At 42.7% G+C, this 18,859-nt stretch overlaps 1 protein-coding gene across 1 annotated transcript in view; it reads right to left on the minus strand.

The window, feature by feature from the left end:
• Nucleotides 1–2,477: 2,477 nt before the first annotated feature.
• His2Av (Histone H2A variant) overlaps nucleotides 2,478–18,859 on the minus strand; it is a 16,725-nt gene continuing 343 nt past the window's right edge. The window contains exons 3-4 of the mRNA XM_080270044.1: nucleotides 18,612–18,725; nucleotides 2,478–2,882 (exon numbers count right to left, since the gene is read on the minus strand). Coding sequence (XP_080126170.1) covers nucleotides 2,691–2,882; nucleotides 18,612–18,725 — 306 coding nt within the window. The 3' untranslated portion in view covers nucleotides 2,478–2,690. The remainder of the gene's footprint in view (nucleotides 2,883–18,611; nucleotides 18,726–18,859) is intronic.

Here is an 18,859-nt window from a genome sequence, read left to right on the forward strand (position 1 = left end):
CATGTGTAAGGGTAAATGGGGACCAAAGTGAATGATTCACGATTAATGTGGGCATGAGACAAGGTTGTGTGATGTCCCCATGGTTGTTCAATATATATATATATATATGGATGGGGTGATGAGAGAAGTAAAAACATGAGTACTGTACAGTAAAGCCTTGATACAACGGACTTCAGTAGCATGGAATTAGCTTTTATCAGAGTTGAGGAGCTACCGGACTAAATTCCTGTTGACCGGAAAAAGTCCGATAAAGCCTGAAGCTAAAATACCACAATAAAGTAAATAAAAGGCATGTTTATCAGTGTTCAGTACAGTATTATTATATATATTACACCATTTGATTATTGTAGTGAAGGTATAATACAGTACTGCAATGGTAGTAAGTTTAAAAACCACTGGTGCAATCCGTACTAATGTCTGATATATTGGAAAAAGCCCGGGTTAGCAGAGGGAAGTCAGGATGTCGCCTTTATCAGAATTTCACTTTTTTGGAACAGTTTGGGCCTCAGTTAGTCCGTTATCGTGAGGTCTTACTGTAATGGACAGAGGGATGGCAATGGTAATGAATGGTGCTGGACAGAATATCTGATTTGTTGTATTCTGATGATGCAGTGTTACTTGCAAATACCGAACAAAAACTTGGTAGACTAATGCAGAATTTTGCTGATGATTGTGAGTGTTGTGCCATGGGAGTATATGTAGAAAAGAGTAAAGTGATGGTATTCAAGACAGAAGGTGACTCCCACTGTTACTGTGAATGGAGACTGGAATTGGCGAGAGTTCAAATCCCTGGGTACAGTGACAGAAAAGAGAGCAAAATGTGCCAAAGAAGCAGAAAGTAGAGTGACACAAGGAAGGAAAGCTGGGGCTATGAAGGCCTTTATGAGAAACAGAGGCTCAAGTGTTGCAGCTGCGCGAGGCTTATGAAGGAGTGAGCCAACTTTAATGTATGGATGTGAGACTATGGTGTGGCATGAAAATGAAAAGTCAAGAGTGATCTATCGGATATGTTTATGTTAAGCTACAGAACGTGGTGAATGTTTTTGGTGTATCAGATACAGCCAGGATTCCAGGGACTTGAATGGTGTGTGCCAGCATTCCAGGGGCAAATTTGAGCTGTCTGGAGATTGCTCTTCCTCACCCTGCCCTAGGTTGGGAAAGGAGGTCTGGATGATGATGATGATGATGATGATGATGAGTGACAGCAGTGATGGGACTGCTGATGAATGTATGTGGAATACAGAGAGTGCATAGGATTAGAAATAATGTGATTCGTGAAAGATGCGGAGTGAGGAAGTCTGTGGACACCAGAATCAAAGAGATTGTACTGAGATGGTATGGTCATGTGGAGAATGGATAGCAATAGGGTGGTGAAAAAGGTATGTCTGAGCAAATCTGAAGGAGGGAGGAGGTAAGATGGACCAAGGAGAAGGTGGAGGGATATGGTGGATGAGTGTGTGAGGAAGAGAAGTATGGAAGTCGGTTAGGTCAGGGGACTGACGAGAGATCGAGCTGCATGGATGAATGTTGTGAAATGTGCATGATCAGGGATTTGGCCCCCTATTTAACGTGACAGCGTTCGGACTGACTTAGATATGTTTATGTGAAGCCACAGAATGTGGTCAAAGTCTTTTGGCGTATTGGATAGAGCCAGGATTTCGGAGGCATGAATGATGAGTGAATGGAAGTGTGGCCCATTGGACTGGGCAGACCTGGGGTATCTGGACGCAGCTACTCCTCACTCCACCCTAGGGTGGGAAAAGTCCAAATGATGAATAAGTGTGGCCCATTCAATTGGTCAGACTTTTGCCAGGTCTTCATTTTTATTTTTCCTTACTGTGCTTATATCCAAGGGGTGGTTGGGGTTATTATTCACATAATGCCACTCAGGGATGAGTGAGGCTGGTCACCCTCATCTTATATGTCAGGACCAACTTGCCTAGCCCCAGGCTCCTACACTCCTTATGGGGCAACATAGGATTGGATGATGGATGGATGGATGGTATTCTACCTCACCCCATTAATAGGTGGGAAAGGTTTGAATGATCAAGGCCTGTATTCTCATTGGTTAACCACTTCAAAATGATGTTTTTTAATCTCATTCTTATCAGTACCAGACAAATCTAATTATATTAGTAGGCTTCAAAATGAAATTGTTAGATATAGCCCTCATCGAACCCTTCACTGCTAAGTATCCTTCCTAAGCTGACAAAGCCTCGTAACCTACAGGTTGTACTCTGAGGCACATCTGAATGTGACTATGGTAGACTGGCTTAAGTTGTCCCTCTTGTGCAGGCCATCCTCTTCCTCGTGGAGGACAGAGAGCCTTTGTGTAACCAAGCAGTAGAGCCCCCCATTTATATCAATGCCACTACACAAAAGCATTCTTCTGCAGCACCCAATACTGTTAAGCTGTACTGGACTGGATAATGGATAGTCATGCACCAGTTTTCAGCAAGGATAAACAAATACAACTATTAAAAAATGAATATACATTATATTGTAGAGAATGCACTAATTACAATATTTATAGTGATACTTACTCTACACATATCAAAACACCGAAAATTGTACTTCAAGTAATACACGACAACTTAAATCCTAAAAAAATGAGGAATGTAATCCCCGTTTAACTTCTGAAGCATGAGAAAAGAATAAAAACTCTGATAAATTAACCATAGTCCGCACACTTATACGGGCTTCTGAGAGCCTTTCTTTCCGATGAGGGACTTGTGAATGTGAGGAATGACGCCACCACCAGCGATGGTTGCCTTGATGAGGGAGTCCAGCTCTTCGTCACCTCGGATGGCCAACTGCAAGTGGCGAGGCGTGATACGCTTCACCTTCAGATCCTTTGATGCATTACCGGCCAACTCCAATACCTGACAAACAAATGTTATCAGTCAATGTTGCTCTTTTCCACTTAGTTGTATCCCCCCCCCCCATCAACTCAAACATCTAAAAAACACCGTCAGCCAATGCTGTTCATTTTCCAGCTTTGCACTCCTTTATAACCTGTCAGGAGACATGTGCATCTCATTTAACTGAAATGAGATATAAATTTACATGAACTCATACTTGATCTTGCATATACTTTCCCCCCAACACAGACATGAAGTCTGAATGGGTCTACTGATATGCACATTCAAGACTGCTGTCCAAAAGAAGGTACCAGTAGATATATGGTGGGACAGATCTGAAAGTGAAACTGATGAATGGGATGGCTATTTTGTGCAAAAACATCCAGCAGGAAATAAGTATACTATACGCTACAGGTGGGTCCCGTGGTCATGTTAATGGAGGACTACCAGGAGGGGGGGGGGGGGCAGCTGCCTGGACAGCAAAAACAACTCTTGTAATGGATTGGGGAGGGGATCTGTGAAACTCATAACTGAGTATGTGACTTAGGGGAAATGAGGATTAGGTTAACTGATCCTGCTCACATCATTTGGGTCAAACTTGCCCATCTCTATCACTGGCTTCTTGTATGGCATGTGCTCATATAAGCCTAACAGACCCACCTGTATGAGATCAAACCATCATTTTTTAATATCCCCAGGGTCTCTCTCCCACCCTGGCTGTATCACACAAAGATCATTACCCCCAATGCAAATATCAAGACAAAACAGACTGACAGGGTGTTGCATGACAAAGATTTTCAAACCAACTGCTGCAGGGTTAAGGACTTAATGCCATACTTATGGGAAACTGTTGTTGCTGATCAACCTATCTTTTCCTGAGCAGACCAATCACCCACAAGCAAACAACTGCCCCCCCTGAGTCCTCCAGTGCAGTGAACCAATATTCCCTTGTAGCTGACAATGCCTGGCCACAGCAAGGTGCAGGGAATGGTGTGGAGGTATGGCTCCTGGAAGGATGCCACATCTGCATCTCTCTACCCAGCTAACAAGGGAACCATGGTAGGGTCCATTTTACCCCATGATCTGGTTATATGGTTATTATCAGCACTGTAAACAGTTTCCTGGGTTATGAGAAACCATTAGCTTTGTCACTCGGTGCTGTCACATGATGTGGAAGGAGTGCTAAGGTGATGGGATGAGGGGGGGGGGGGGAGAAACAAAAACATAATACAGGTAAAGGAAGAAGTGGACAGCACTTCAAGTGAAAGGATAATGGTCACCACCTACCAGTACTTCTGGGAAGCAATTTCAGGATTAACACATCTCTGAAAGACGCATTCATAAAGAAAAACCCCTTAATTTGACGAATGTCACAGACTACATAACATACTGTCAGGGGTGTCCCAATGGCAAAGGACACGGACAGACATGGAGGCTGAACAGTCAGGGATATGCAGTAGGGTTTCTAAAATGTAATATGATGGCTGGTGAAACACCAGTAAAGGTGTAACCATACAGCCAACCCACAGAGTGTTCCCTACAGTACGTCAACAAGTGGGTTGGCGAAGTGTTAGTGCCCCTCCCTGTAAAAAATCACTAACTCAAAGATAAACGACCACCCCTTATGGAAGTATGGAGTCTGCTAAAGATACAGAATTTTACTCACACAATTAGTAACACGACACAAAGAACCGAGAGTCTTGTCTCTGTAAAGCACTCCTGTACAGTGAAACTTGGTACATGTACTGGCTGTGGTGACTAAAATGTAGCAAGACCTCATTACAACAGACTAACTAGGTAAAAGGTGGATGGCATATCTGATTGTTCATTATACATGACATCTGACAGGGACCCACAGTAAGACAAAATGGTCCTGCAGGTACTCCATGTAGGCCAAATTAAAAGGTCAGTAAATCAGTACCATATAGGTTAGACTTGTGTTCTTGGATATATATATATATATATATATATACAAGGAAGAAGGAACCAAAGGCTAGGAGCCCACAAAACATTCTTTCAAAAAAAAAAAAAAAAGAGAGAGAGAGAGAGAGAGAGAGAGAGAGAGAGAGACAAATTCAAGATCTGTTCGAGATGCCTGGACACACTGTGTTTGAAGGACTGGAGATCATAAGAAGGAGGAAATACAGACAGAGGGAGACAGTTCCAGAGTTGACCTGTTGCATAAATGAAGATCTGGGAGTAATGTTAACTCTTGCATTAGAGAGATGGACTGAAAAGGGATGAGAGTTTGTTGCTAGGCAGGTGCTATGCCCCCGTCGTAGAGGTGATGCAATGCAAGCAGACAGTTCAGAGAAGCAGTGACCATTGAAGTAGTGACAGAAAAGAGACAAAGAGGCAACAGTGCAGCAAAGAGACAGAGGTTGAAGGGAGCCAGTAAGAGGAGGAGAGTTAATGAGACAAAAAGCCTTTGACTCCACCCTATTGAGAAGAGCTGTATGAGGGGAGCCTTCCCACACGAGAGTTGTATTCCACACGGGTGAATAAAACCCATGTATAAAGTCAACAACTGTGCAGGGGTAGAGAAGGTAATGGAGTCGGCTTAGCATACCTAATCTCTTGGAAGCAGATTTTACAAGGGATGTAATATGATCTTTCCAAGATATATTCTAATTGAATGAAACCCCAAGCATGTTCAAGGATGATGCAGGATTGAGCTGGATATTATTAAAGATTAGTAAGTACTCCTGTGGAAGATTTTGTCAGGTTGACAGCTGTAAGAACCGAGTCTTTGATGCATTAAAAACAAGATTATTTTTACCCCGGTCAAAGATATAAGCCAAGTCAGACATTAGGTGTGCCATAGTCTCATCTCTTGTTTGTTGAAGTAACTGCCAAGATGGAGGTTGCGGGAACTGAATGGAAGGGTGAAGGGTGGAATCATCAGCTTTCTGGTACCTTTTATAGGCCCTCTTCTTGTTGCGGACAGCATTAGAACAAGTGTGATTAAACCAAGGCTGCTTTCTGGCATTAGTTAAAGGATACAGGAAAGGGATGCATGCTTCCATGCCTGAAAGAATAACCTCCATAATGCGCAAGGCACACTCAAATGGCTCCCGGCAATGGAAGCAATAATCATTCCATGGAAAATCAAAGAAGTACTCCCTGAGGGCCTCCCAATCCGCAGCTCCAAAGTGCCACAGTCGACGTTTCTTTGGAGGATCCACAAGCCGTACCGGAGCGATAGGAGAGGTTAAAGTAATAGGGTTATGATTGGAGGAGCCCAACAGAAAAAAAAGATTAACAGTGTAAGCAGAATGATTAGTTGTTAGGAAGAGGTCAAGTATGTTGGAGCTCTCTCCAAGGCAGTCAGGGATATAGGTAGGGTGCTGTACAAGCTGCTCTAGGTCATTAAGGATAGAAAAGATGTAGGCTTGTTCACCAGCTGAATCAGTGAAAGGATAGGAGAGCCAAAGGTGGTGGTGAACACTGAAATTTCCTAGAATGGATATTTCAGAGAAAGGACAAATGGATAGAATATGTTCCATCATAGAAGTAAGATAGTCAAAGAATTTTTGATAGTAGAATTAGAGGATAAGTAAACAGTGCATATTTAGTCCGAAAATAACAAGAGAGCTGAAGCCAGAGAGCAGAAAATTCAGAAGAATCAAGTTCAGGAACACGACAGCAAGATAAGTTGTTGCGAATATATTCACAACAGCCACTTCCGAGATGGGTACAGAGAAAGTCGGATGAAGAAAAGGGTTTGCTGTGGCAATACTGTACAGAACTAATACTGGCCCTCATTTCAACAGATAATACAGTGGACCCTTGCTACATTGGGCTAATGGGGGGGGGGGGGGGAAGCCAGGTTCATTAATCCTTCTGAGACAATTCAGAATCCCAAGACACACCCCGGGAGCCCAAAGTTTCGGGAAATTTGAAGTCATTTATATGAGCTAAGTTTTGGGATGACTGATGAAGATGAAGTATCAATAAAAATATTACAATAAATATATTTTACCTACCCACTATAGAAGGCAGAGCTGATGAAAACAGTATGGATAATCCACGAGGAAGCCACAAAATGTAAATAAACACCTTTTTTCCATCTGCTATTTTCACTATAGTTAGAACAGAACTCCTTTCCCTATTAGAAAAACTTATTTTCTGCTGTGTACACTTATTTTCAAAACAGAACTTGTTTCCATATTCAAAAAACTGCAATTTAAACTTTTGACCTTTACTTATGCTACCAGTAATCAGAACAGAACTTGTTTCCTCTTATTCAACAAAACTTTATCTTCTTGTTAGCCACCACTTCTATTTAGCTAGAACTTAGCAAATGTGTGGTAGTCACGCCAACACTCACAACATAGTGCAACACCACATTCTTTGCACCATGTGCTCACTCGGTTGTTCTTTCGTGGCCTCCTCACAGAATGAAGGCAGACGTGACATGAGCGCTGCCCAGTCTTTCGGTTATTTGTTGGAGGAAGCTTTTGTAGATAGTGCCTACTGGCAAACTCCGATGCCATAAGCCTATCAGCAGGTGGTTCAGAGTGGCGTCCAGGACGGTCTTTGTTTAATGTGCCATACTTGGTAAGCAGTTGTCTCACTACTTCCAAAACAAAGTGCTTCAGTGATGTCTTCTTCTGGGTTTCTGCCTTGTACATACGGTAGGCATTCAGCATTGACAAGTCTACCACATGGAAAAACAACTTCTTGTACCATTTCACAGTACGTCTGATACACTCCACAGTACCTATTTGGGCGTCCGACTTGTCAACAAGTCTCACATTCCTCGTGTAATCAGTTACTATGTCTGGTTTGAGGGCTGGTTCTTTAGTTCTGTGATGCACTTTTCCGGATGGAATCAAGTTGCCACGATGGATGGTGCTCAGCATACAAACCTCACGTTTATCCGTCCATCTGACGCATAGCAAAGGATCACTTCTGTAGCGCTCACAGGTTCCTCGGGCACTACGTCCTCCAAACTCTGGAAGATGTTTCCTGTTCTTACGGACTATTCCGCAACTACCAGTGTTGTGATCATGAAGGAAACTACTCAGGGATGGGGAGGTATACCAATTGTCGGTATATAAAATATGTCCTTTATTCAGAAATGGTGCCATCAATTTCTTGACCACAGAGCCAGATAATCCATGAGGATCTCTTGCAGGTATATCAATGTCAGTGCCAGAGTACACTACGATGTCTAACACTATTCCAGTTAGGCAGTCACAAACAACAAAAAATTTTATTCCAAATTGATGTTGTTTAGAGGGAATGTACTGCTTGAATATGAGTCTGCCACGAAATAGAATGAGACTTTCGTCAATAACAAGCTTCTGATAGGGGGCAAAGAAGGTGCGAATACGCTCCCTGATCTTTTCTATCACTGGACGAACTTTCCATAGACGGTCGTCAGTACTGGGGAGGTTGTTGTCTGTGAAATGGATAAATCGCATGAGCTGCTGGTACCTGTCCCTGGACATGTACTTGGGAAATACTGGGGTATAAATCAGAGGATCTCTGTTCCAGTAGTCACGAACATTTTGCTTCTTCACATGTGGCATCAGAAGAGTGAGTGCAAGAAATGTATACATTTCTGGTACACTGGTATCATGCCATGGTTTCATTTTATTGTGTGGAGAAAGGTGATGTTTATCCTTCATGAACTGACAGTATCTATTAGTTTCTTGTACCAAATAATCAAGAATTTCACCATCAAAAAACAGGAGAAAATACTCCATTTCAGAACTGTTTATGTCTACACCTGCAGCCCTTGTCACTCCACTGTGAGTTGCATCAAATCTATAGCAATTTGGTATGAATCTATCACCATTTGCCCATATAAAACCAGATCCATCAGCACTACCAGTACCACCAGGCCTACCGGAATGGTTACTAGGGTCGCACACCCTAGGGACATCATCATCATCACTGAGGTCTAAGTCAGCATCACTCTCATCATTCATGGCAATAAATCCATCACTGTCACTGTCTGCCATCCCCTCACTGTCATTACCACTCTCCCAGTCACCACTATCGTAGTCAAAATCTGCTGGTAACTTGTGTTTTTCGCCAACACTACTCGCTGATACCCCTGAGGCTGATGGACTCGTTATATCACTGGCTGTAAATCCTTCGAATTCGATGACGTCATCCTTTCCCCTCTCTTCACTGAGTCTACTAGTCACTTCAGAGTTCTCCAAGTTGCTGTCCAATTCTTCTTTCTCATCTGCAGCCTGTGTCAAGGGCAATAAATGAATATTTCCCTTAGACTCCATGGTAAACACAATCATGCTGCAAAGAAGCCCACAAAGCCAGGACATTTGTACCAGCACGTTTGTATATATAGGACGTCAGGGCCCAGACCACTGAGTATGACACAGGTGATGGTGCGTATCAAATGATGTCACCCATCGTGTGAGGCTCTTTTACTCATATGATCCAACCCAGTATCCATTAAAAGAACCCTTCATATGATCCTACCCAGATTTTAAGGGTTAAAGCAAAAATAGTTTGTTATATTCGAGGATCCCCCCCCCCCAAGGTGGGATTTCAAGCAAATGTTTGAAAATTATTTAATCTGCCTATCTGCAGCCAGACGTCATGATCCCATGGGGGGTGGCCATTTGTCTTTGAGTTAGTTGTTGTATGGGGAGGGGCACCAACCCTCCAGCAACCAACTTGTTGACACACAGGGAACACATATGGGTTGGTTATATGGTTACCACCCAGTGTTATAAATGGTTTTTTTGCTTGTCACTCAATGCAATGCCATCTGTAATGTAAAAAAAAGAGTAATAAAAAGTGAGAGTAGAGATGGCAGAAATGGGAAGACAGGAGGGCAGACACATAAAAAGAATTATAGAGGTGAAGGAAGTAGGTAGCATATCAAGTGAGTGGGTGATGGTTGCCAACCACCTTCCACCAATGTTCATGCAGTCTGTAACATGAGGTAGCCTACTGTGTACTATAGCCCTCTATCCTTGCTCGTTATTTAGTCATTACCTTGACTTTTTTCATCCAATGGTATTATTTCGCAATGATCATTGTATTCAGTGGTTCATTATGAAAATTCCCCGACAAAATATTACATACCTTTCCATCAGCATAGATCACAAAAACAATGCAACTGAACACCAACAACAGGGCAATGACAAGTAAGAGTCAGAAATTTTTTCTGAACTGTCTCAAAAACTTGTTTTCCAACAGAAATACTGTAATGGTAAAAATGAACGAAACACTAACTGAATTAATAATAAAATATAGTAATGCACTGACAACAATCTTACCACTTTGGTTGTAGGTTGTTTATAGGCTGGGACCAGAGCAAGATAAACTTGCCACCATGGCACCCCCCCCCCCTTCCCAGGTCAAAAGCAAGCACAGACAACCACTCAGTCATGGGAAGGCATTTACAAAGTAAACTTCCTTCACTTACTCATTTACATTCTTTGCATTTATTTTCTGACTTACCCTAGTCTTACATTCTAACATTCACTTACTACCACTTACAAACTATTTACACTTCAATGTCTGCTGGCTATGTTAATAGAGTATGATATTCTTGGAGGGGGGGGGGGGGGGGCAAAAGAGAGCTGGCATCCATGGCACTACCAGGCTGTGACTTTCCCCCTACACTTGTGTGTTTCAGTAGTGGCAAAGACATGGCACTGTAGTTGGAAGCTCTTCCTATCTGCCCTCAACAGTCCAGTAGCAGATATGGGTGGCACCTTCTCTAGGTGCACCACCATCCAATCCTTAGCACCAAGTCTGTCTCGTGGGTCACGTCCACGTGGCATTGACATCTGTGGACCATATTCCTCAAGATTTTCATACACACAATCAAGTACAAACTTGCTCATTGAGAATGTCTTCCCAGTTTTCTGGCAGCATTAATGATAGGCATTCAAAACACACACATCTGCTAAATGGGAGAAGATTCTTGTACCACATGACAGAACAGTGGATGCACTCAACACTCTTGTCAACCAAGTGCATGACTGTAGTCGAGTACTGCCTGTGGTTTTTGAATGCGGTCTCCTATCATTCAACCAACTTTCCCTGTATCAACAGTAATACCTGTGTTCACAGCTGACAGCATGTGAACATCATTCCCATCTCGCCAATGCTGGTCAAGAAGATCTTTGCAATGCATCAGTTGGACAGTGTTTCCTTCCTGGATCTCCCCATACTGTGGCATGCCACAGAACATTTGTCCAACAGCGCCACAGCAGCCAATGTCCCTGTCATGTAGATGCATTGCCATGTCAGAAGTATGTAATCTTCCATCATTTTCTTTACTACTGACCACAAATGCCAAGACGACCACTGTGAGAAAAATCAGTTGCTGCCCTGGTGTATATGATCATTTCTACGACAACACCCACCTTACAAACACAGTACAAATATCTTTATGCCAAAACAATCATGTTTAGAAGGACTGTACTGCCTGAATGAAATACGACTATGGAACAACACAAACGATTCATCAATCACAAGCTTTCGGAAGCCCCTAGAATGCCATTTTATCTTGGCTCTGATGTCTTCCAAAATGGGCCTGATTTTTCACATTGCATCACTAGGGTCTACTGCTGTGTGGTCCGAGAAATGAAGATACCTCAATGTGTTTAGGTAGGTACATGTACACTACACTCAAACCTCAATTTAAGGGACCTCCATTTAAGAGATTTCGGATTTAAGGGAATCCATATTCTACCTGACAAATGGACAAGACTATTAAAAAATGATACGTAATGTCTGTTATACACATTAATGTTTCTTTATACAGTACCAGTAAAGATTCATAATCATATAAATAAGATAAGTGAAACAATCATTGTATTTCATAATAAGATTGTCTTTATATGGGGTAAAACACTGGACATTTTCAAGTACGGGCCAAGTTGATTCCCCATTTAATCCCTAAAATAGAGGTTTGAGTGTACTTGCCAAATACATCAAGACGCTTAAGTACGATAGTCATCCAGTAGTCAACAAATGCAGGTTTCTTCACCTAGGGCATCAACATTGTCAGTGCCAAGAAAACATACATAGATGGCAGTGTTACTTCAGCCCATGTCCTGTATGTCGATTGAGGTCCTGAGTTGTGGCCAAGCTGGTGGAAATATCGGTTTGTCTCCATCACTTTCTATCTTCAGGTCATGGTCAAATAATAATAGGAATAATATACAATATCCTGTTACTCATTGTCAGTCCCACTGAGTCATGTATGCCTGAGTTGGTATCATCAAATTGATAAGACCTCAGTGGGAAGTTGGTCACATCAGTCCAGATGCAGGTCGGGCAGGATGGTGAGGCAGATGCATCACGCATCTGCTGCCTGGACTAGCTCTTCATCGTACACAGCTGTCCATGCTTCACGGCGACTTTCCCTGTCACATGAAAAGGACGAGAAGCAGGCAAGGAACATGATGGTAAGACAGATGTCCCAGGCACAGTTTGTGGTAATGAGAGGTGGTGAGGCAGCAGGGGATGGTGATTGGTGCTGGAAAGCGGTGGTGAGGGTGGTGGTAAGGAGGATGTAGTGGCTGTTGCAATGTGCTCGTTTCTCCATCACGATCACCAACAATCATTCCGCTGCCCTTTTCTTGGAAGGTGGAGGGCCAGTTTTGTGGTGAGAGGTTGCTGGATCATCATCACTGTCAAGAGTCCTCTGTGGGCAATAATTCCCACTTGTCAGTATCGGGATCGTTGGTACTGCTCTCCCAGTTCTCTTCCCTGGATGACAAGTGGTCATCACTCTCACCATACTTAACCTGTACTGTGCCAGCTATTTTTGAGGTGTATGGCTAAAAAATGCTGGATTTTTTTTTTTTTTTTAAGTATTGTAATCTACTGCTAAATTAAACACATTTCACCCAAAAATGAGTACTCACAGGTAGCAGGAAGTCGGTCGAATCATTGGCCCAATATCGGAAGGGGCTGTGGCCAAAACGCCCTCTGTCGCACTTCACAGCACTCGTTGCTGTGTGACACGCCTGTATGTGACTGCTTTTGCATCCAAGTGATTTCTAAAACATGTTTTGATCATTGGCTGCATTTGTAGTTGCACACACTTGGGTTTATTTGGTTTTTAGTACTTTTCCATATTTTGGGGAAATTTTCACTCATAACAATTATGAAAATGTAAGTGCGTTTCAGTACTTGGATAGTGTGATATGTAAGGATGGAAGATTAGAGAGTGAAGTGCTTGAAAGGGTGCTGGTTCCTTCAAAGCAGTGATAAGAAACAGTGAAGTGAGCATGGAAGTGAAAAAGCTACTACATGACAGTATTATGATACCAACTCTAACGTATGGAAGTGAAGCTTGGACCTTGTTGGAGGGACAGAAGTCAAGAGTGAGAGCAGTGGAAATAAGTTATTTGAGAGAAGCATGTGGAGTCACATGGAGAGAGAGACTGACAAATAAGGAAGTGAGGAGCATTGTGGTGTGGATGTGATAGGAAGTGAGATGGTTTGGACTTGGGGCAAGGATGAAGAGTGAAAGACTGATGAGGAGAGTATGTGAGTAAGGTGGAGGCCAAGGATGAGATGGAGGTATGGAGTGGAGAGGTATATGAGAGGGTTGTGAGCTGGGAGCAGGGCAATGAAATGGCAGGGGACAGGGCGACATTGAGGCGATTTCTTTGTGGCCACTCCTTACGGGATTAAGGCGTCTGGCACTACATGGATAGATCGAATAATTATGAAGGAGTAAGATTGTTCAGTTAACATTATTAGATGATTATATGATCACAATACATTTCACTCAATAGCAGAATTCACTAAATTTGGGAACATTTGGTACATTATGTCACTTTGGGTTACTTATTATCTACATACTTTTCTTTTTTACAGTTTCAGTCTTGCATCACATATAGGGTGTGATATTCCTCAGAGCAAGGCTCTAGACACAGGGCAGTCATACAGATGGCAGAAGTAGTTGGTGTCTGTTCTATTAAACCAGAATGCATATAAGCATTATCAGCTTTTTTGGACCCCCCACCAGAGTGCATATATGTGTTCTCAGTGCAGTACAGGTTAAGGAAGAGTTCTGTCCTTATATTCAGGGCTAGTAAGGCCAGCTGTGCAAGAGTTGGGTGGATTGGGAGCAAGCAGTAAACATACATCCAGTCATGGCTCAAGCACGTGATGTACTTACAGACTGAGTGCTTGGGATGGTTGAGAGGGTTTGTGTGAACAAGCCAGAGACCATCGTTCCCTTCCCAAACTATTTCATATATATATATATATATTTTTTTTACGAGCCACACTATGTTGACGCCTACAGCATTGCTACTGAATGGCATCAACTGGCACTGCCAGCAATTGAGGGGTTATGGGGACATGACATTAAGAACTATCAAAGGGCCAAATGACTACTCATACTAGTTAACCCCTTAAACGCGGATCGTCGCATTTGCGACGGTCGGCCCAAAGGACAGAACGGCGGATCGTCGTGTTTGCGATTTGAGTAAATTTTGAATAACCGCGGGCAAGCAGGCTCCAGCTGGTATTGTCTATCAGTACCACCACCCTCTAGCTACAACTAGCATACTTTACCTTTGTACTACTGACCTCAGTTGTTGCCAAATATCGCGTTTTCCCCCCGTCCCCCCCCCACCACGGCCCAGCCAGCCTGGCTGTGATACATGGCAGCGCTCTGAGTGCTCAGAACTGTAAATCTGCGATCGCCTCTCACAAGCAGTTTATGCTACTAGGAAACGCTTGTTTCCCCAGGTGTAACACTAGCTTTTTTTCTCATGGTTTGCCCCTGTTTAGCGTCAGTTTACTGCAGGCTTTCAAAGTGAGATTATGGCGAGTTCTAGCTCTTCCCAGTCAGTGCAAGCGGCCGACAGGAACGAGAATAAAGTGGCGGACGTAAGGCAGAATAAAAAGCGCGCCGTGGTGATCTTTTGGGAAGTAATATGATTGAAAATAATGTAGTATACATGTTTTTAGCTGTGAAAATGGAAATGTTTGTTGAGTGACGGGAAGACCGCCGCCACAGTGCATGTCGGCCGTACGCTCCGTTGATTTTAGCCTTATTTTCAGTGCTTATTGTACAAATACGGATTCCTAACTACCTTTACGTTGTAGTATGAAGTTTACTGTGACAGAATAAGGCTGTGGTAGAGGGGAAACCGGGTTGCTGGAGGTGTGAAAGTGAAGATTTGGTTACCCAACTTTGCAAGTCTCCAAAAGTCCTTGGGTAGCCCACGAAGGCTCAACATGTGTCTCAGGAGAAAGCTGAATGTAAGTACTATATGCCATAAAAATTTTAATGCTCTAGGGTTAATCTCTGATTTTTGGCAAATATTTTCCCACAGGTACTCAGACCCCGCCACAGCGGGGGGGTCGGCCATACACAGCCGCGTTTAAGGGGTTAAATAACTACACCGGTAGGGAATAAACGAGACCTCCGGTGCTACAGGGATGTAACTCCAAAATAATAGTTTTCAGTAATTGAAGAGTAAAGTTTGAAAAGAGGTACATAATGCATTATTAGTAAAAGGATATTAAATTATGTATCACTATAATCATCTGGCTGAGAATTTTTCGAAATGCATGTTTGTTAGTTTTATGCACCTTACCCCAAAGGACCCCCCCCCCTCAAAAATTACATGACTGAATATATAATGTGATTTTTAGTAAATATACTTTTAGGATCTTTTTTTTTTTTCAGAGACCTGTAACTATGTATATGGGAAAGATAATGATTTGAAACATCTTCTATAATTAATATGGTTACTTAGCATTCCAACGATGCCACTGCACCCGAGTGGACGGGGGGGTTTAGTAATCAAGGATGTCATCCGGGTCAGACTCGTTGCCCTCCCGGACAATGCTCCCTTCCTCCTGGTGCTTGAATAAGTCATTGTTGATGTAGAAGGATGCCTTTGAGATGTTCCTTGTTTTCATGCTTGAGATACTCTAAATAGTCCTTGTAGAGGGAATTCCTACTTGAACCTGGGGGTAGGTAAACTCTGATGTTCTTAGCCCAAGAGTAATGGGAACTACAGGTAGGTAAACCCCTAATGTGTGCCTTCACTGCCTCTAAGACCTCAGCAGGTGTCTTGTTGTGTGGTTCATGCCTTCCTCGCTGGTCCTCCATCACGGTTCCTGTGGCTGTTCCCTTGGCTATAGCATTTCTCACTCGTTTTTCAGAGATCCCATGAATACTGATAAAAGCTGTGAGGCAAACATTGATAACTTGACTGTTGGCTTCAACGGTGTAGATTTTTGATGGTTTTCGTCTGCTCTCCTTGTCTTTCACCTCAGACCTCTTCACTTTTGTAACTTTTACACATCCATACAGGTATCTCGTCTGTGCTGTGTGATCTTGCAAAACCCAGTAATTGTTGAAGATTTCTTCAGCATTTTCCGGACCAACTTTATCAAAACATTTGCCGAGGCAGGAGCAGGGAGGTCCCAAAACCCATGCAGCCACTTGTTGCTTGGTTGTGAGGCCCACATATGATTCACCACTATCACGTTTCTTCTTAGATACATTCTTTTTCCAGGTTTCTGGCTTCCTTAACCTCTTGTTAGTGTGTTGTGGGGGTTGATCTTCATATTCGGTCAGTAGAACTCATGGTGGCACTGTAATCCTGGTTAAAATGTACTTAATGAGCCTTCAAAATCCACACAGCTGGCTAGGGTGGAAGACAGAGGCACCCTGGACTTCAAAAGAGAGGCACACTTGGGGCTGGTGGCACATGATTGGCTGAGGAAAAGGTAAACAAAGAATGCCAAGTTCTCATTGGCTGGTGCCTCACTCAGAATTACGCACCTGTGGCATGCCGGATCAGAGTTGGTCCGACATTTCTCATGGTAAAAACGCAACTTTCGACCCTCCTATGGTCAATTTTGGCTTGAAATTGATTACACGTTCATCCTGGGAGTCACAGGCTGTTTTTCCCAGTCATATCTAGAAAATAACTGTTTTGCAGGTTGTGCCCCTGTAGCACCAGAGACCTCAACTAAAGGTAAACATTTACAAAACCATAAAATTGGGTTCCTAAGAACCAGCGTCAATCAATTTGCTGCACAGTTCAACGTTAACTTTCGTCTGTGACAAATCTTCCACAAATTACTGTAAAAATAAGTGAAATATTCTGGGGTCTTTACGTGGTAAAGCTTTGGAAACAATAACTCCGTTTCCCCCCCCCCTTCTCAATGGTGAAAATAAACATACATGAATGAATTCCAAGCAATTTTTTGCCACTAACGACCCAAACGCCAATTAACCTAACCTAGATCTCCATCGTTCATGCCTAACCTAGACCAACTTCCAATCTTATCCTATGTTGTTGGCGGAGTCAACTTGACCAATTTCAAATCTGAAAACATATGACAGACCCACTTCCAGCCCACTAACTGGCTGAGTAAGAGACATAATGCACCAGCAAAAAAAGCATACCACATACCACCATAATGCATCACCATGAAAAAAAAACCATCACTTTCACTGGAGGAAATATAAGCAAACCACCAGCACATGCACATACTGTACAGTATTAGACTCTATAGTATCTTATTTATTTCTAATTTAAGGAAGACATGTCACAGGAGAAACCTGACTTAGAACTATGCAACAAATTAATTCACATTATTATTTCTTATGAGTTTGGTATTACGGTTTTGCACACATCTGAAGTAGTAGCTCATGCTGAGCAACAAGGCTATCTTTAATTTTCCTTCATTGCACTCACATCTGTTTGTTATTTTAGAGTTCTGACATTATATCCTCAAATCTGGGGGAGGGGAAGGGGTCTTCTCTATGGCATTTGTCACAAATGCGTCGTGGTTATATTGTCCCACGAGCAATTTTTCCAATCCTGATGTACAACCTTCACCCTTTAAAGTTCCCATTCCCAGCAGTGTTGTGGTGGTTGAAGGGGCCTAAATTAAGCTGTTTTTTAGGGATTGAAAGACTTTCAAGGTTAGGTTAAATTTGGCCTCCCAGTGAAGACAAGGTATGGTTTGAATATGGAGTTATGTTTGATTCATGTAGGTTTTTCACATTTCAATCAATGTGATGTTATTATCTGAATACAGGTGATGTATTTCAATCAATTTTGTTATTCCATATCTAACTTCACACCCCTGTACAGGTTGGAGTAACCGGATTCACAAAATAAATTGAAATGCATTTTTTTTTTTTAAATGGATGCAACAAAGGGAAAGAAATTCCAGGCTAATTGGCAAAATGAAGAAGGCTATTTACTAGTGAAATGAATGACTTCATGGAAAATTTATAAATATTGCAATTACTCTTTTAGTTCCTAGATTTCTCAAAGTATAGAAGTTTGATTTTAATTCCTTCCACACTAAGTTGAATAAAATCATCAGTAACAAACATGAACATAACAGCACTACAATATGAGACAGAGAGAGAGAAAGAGAGCGCTGTGAATGGGCTAATATCAAGTTCATGACGTTTACAAGGCGTTACGGGAAGCGAGGGACGCAGCCAAGCGGTTTTAAAATATTCCCGCCAAGCCACCCACAACGTGGCAACATCGCATCACCCCCACCCTTAGCCCCCTCCACGAGAACAATGGCCTCGCCCGCCTTCACCCCATCTCCACAAACCCTAACAATTAGGACATTTAAATAGTTTCTAACAACCTTAGACATTGATAATCTTTATATACAACTAAGTACTGATTCAACTGACACTACAGAAAATTTGTACTTGTATGTTAATGTTTAAATGAAGAAAATGCCGGTATAGCCAGGGGTGCCAACACTACGGTACACGTGCTACCTCACCTCCGCCGTCAGGTATTCCAGGATGGCCGCACTGTACACTGCAGCTGTGGCGCCAACACGTCCATGGCTCGTCGTCCTGTTCTTAAGGTGCCGATGAATACGACCGACGGGAAACTGTGGGGAAAGCGGAAGTTAATATCCGAAACTGAGGCGGCCATGTTGGCACGCCTGGGATTGGCGGCCGCCATCTTCAGCGTCACCAAGCGGGGTTTAGCACTAATCTAATTCTACTAAAAATAAGTACAGCC

This window comes from Coenobita brevimanus, chromosome 39 (genome assembly GCF_032717465.1).
Source record: "Coenobita brevimanus isolate Jiangsu-jjx chromosome 39, ASM3271746v2, whole genome shotgun sequence".
In the NCBI taxonomy this organism is placed as follows: domain Eukaryota; kingdom Metazoa; phylum Arthropoda; class Malacostraca; order Decapoda; family Coenobitidae; genus Coenobita; species Coenobita brevimanus.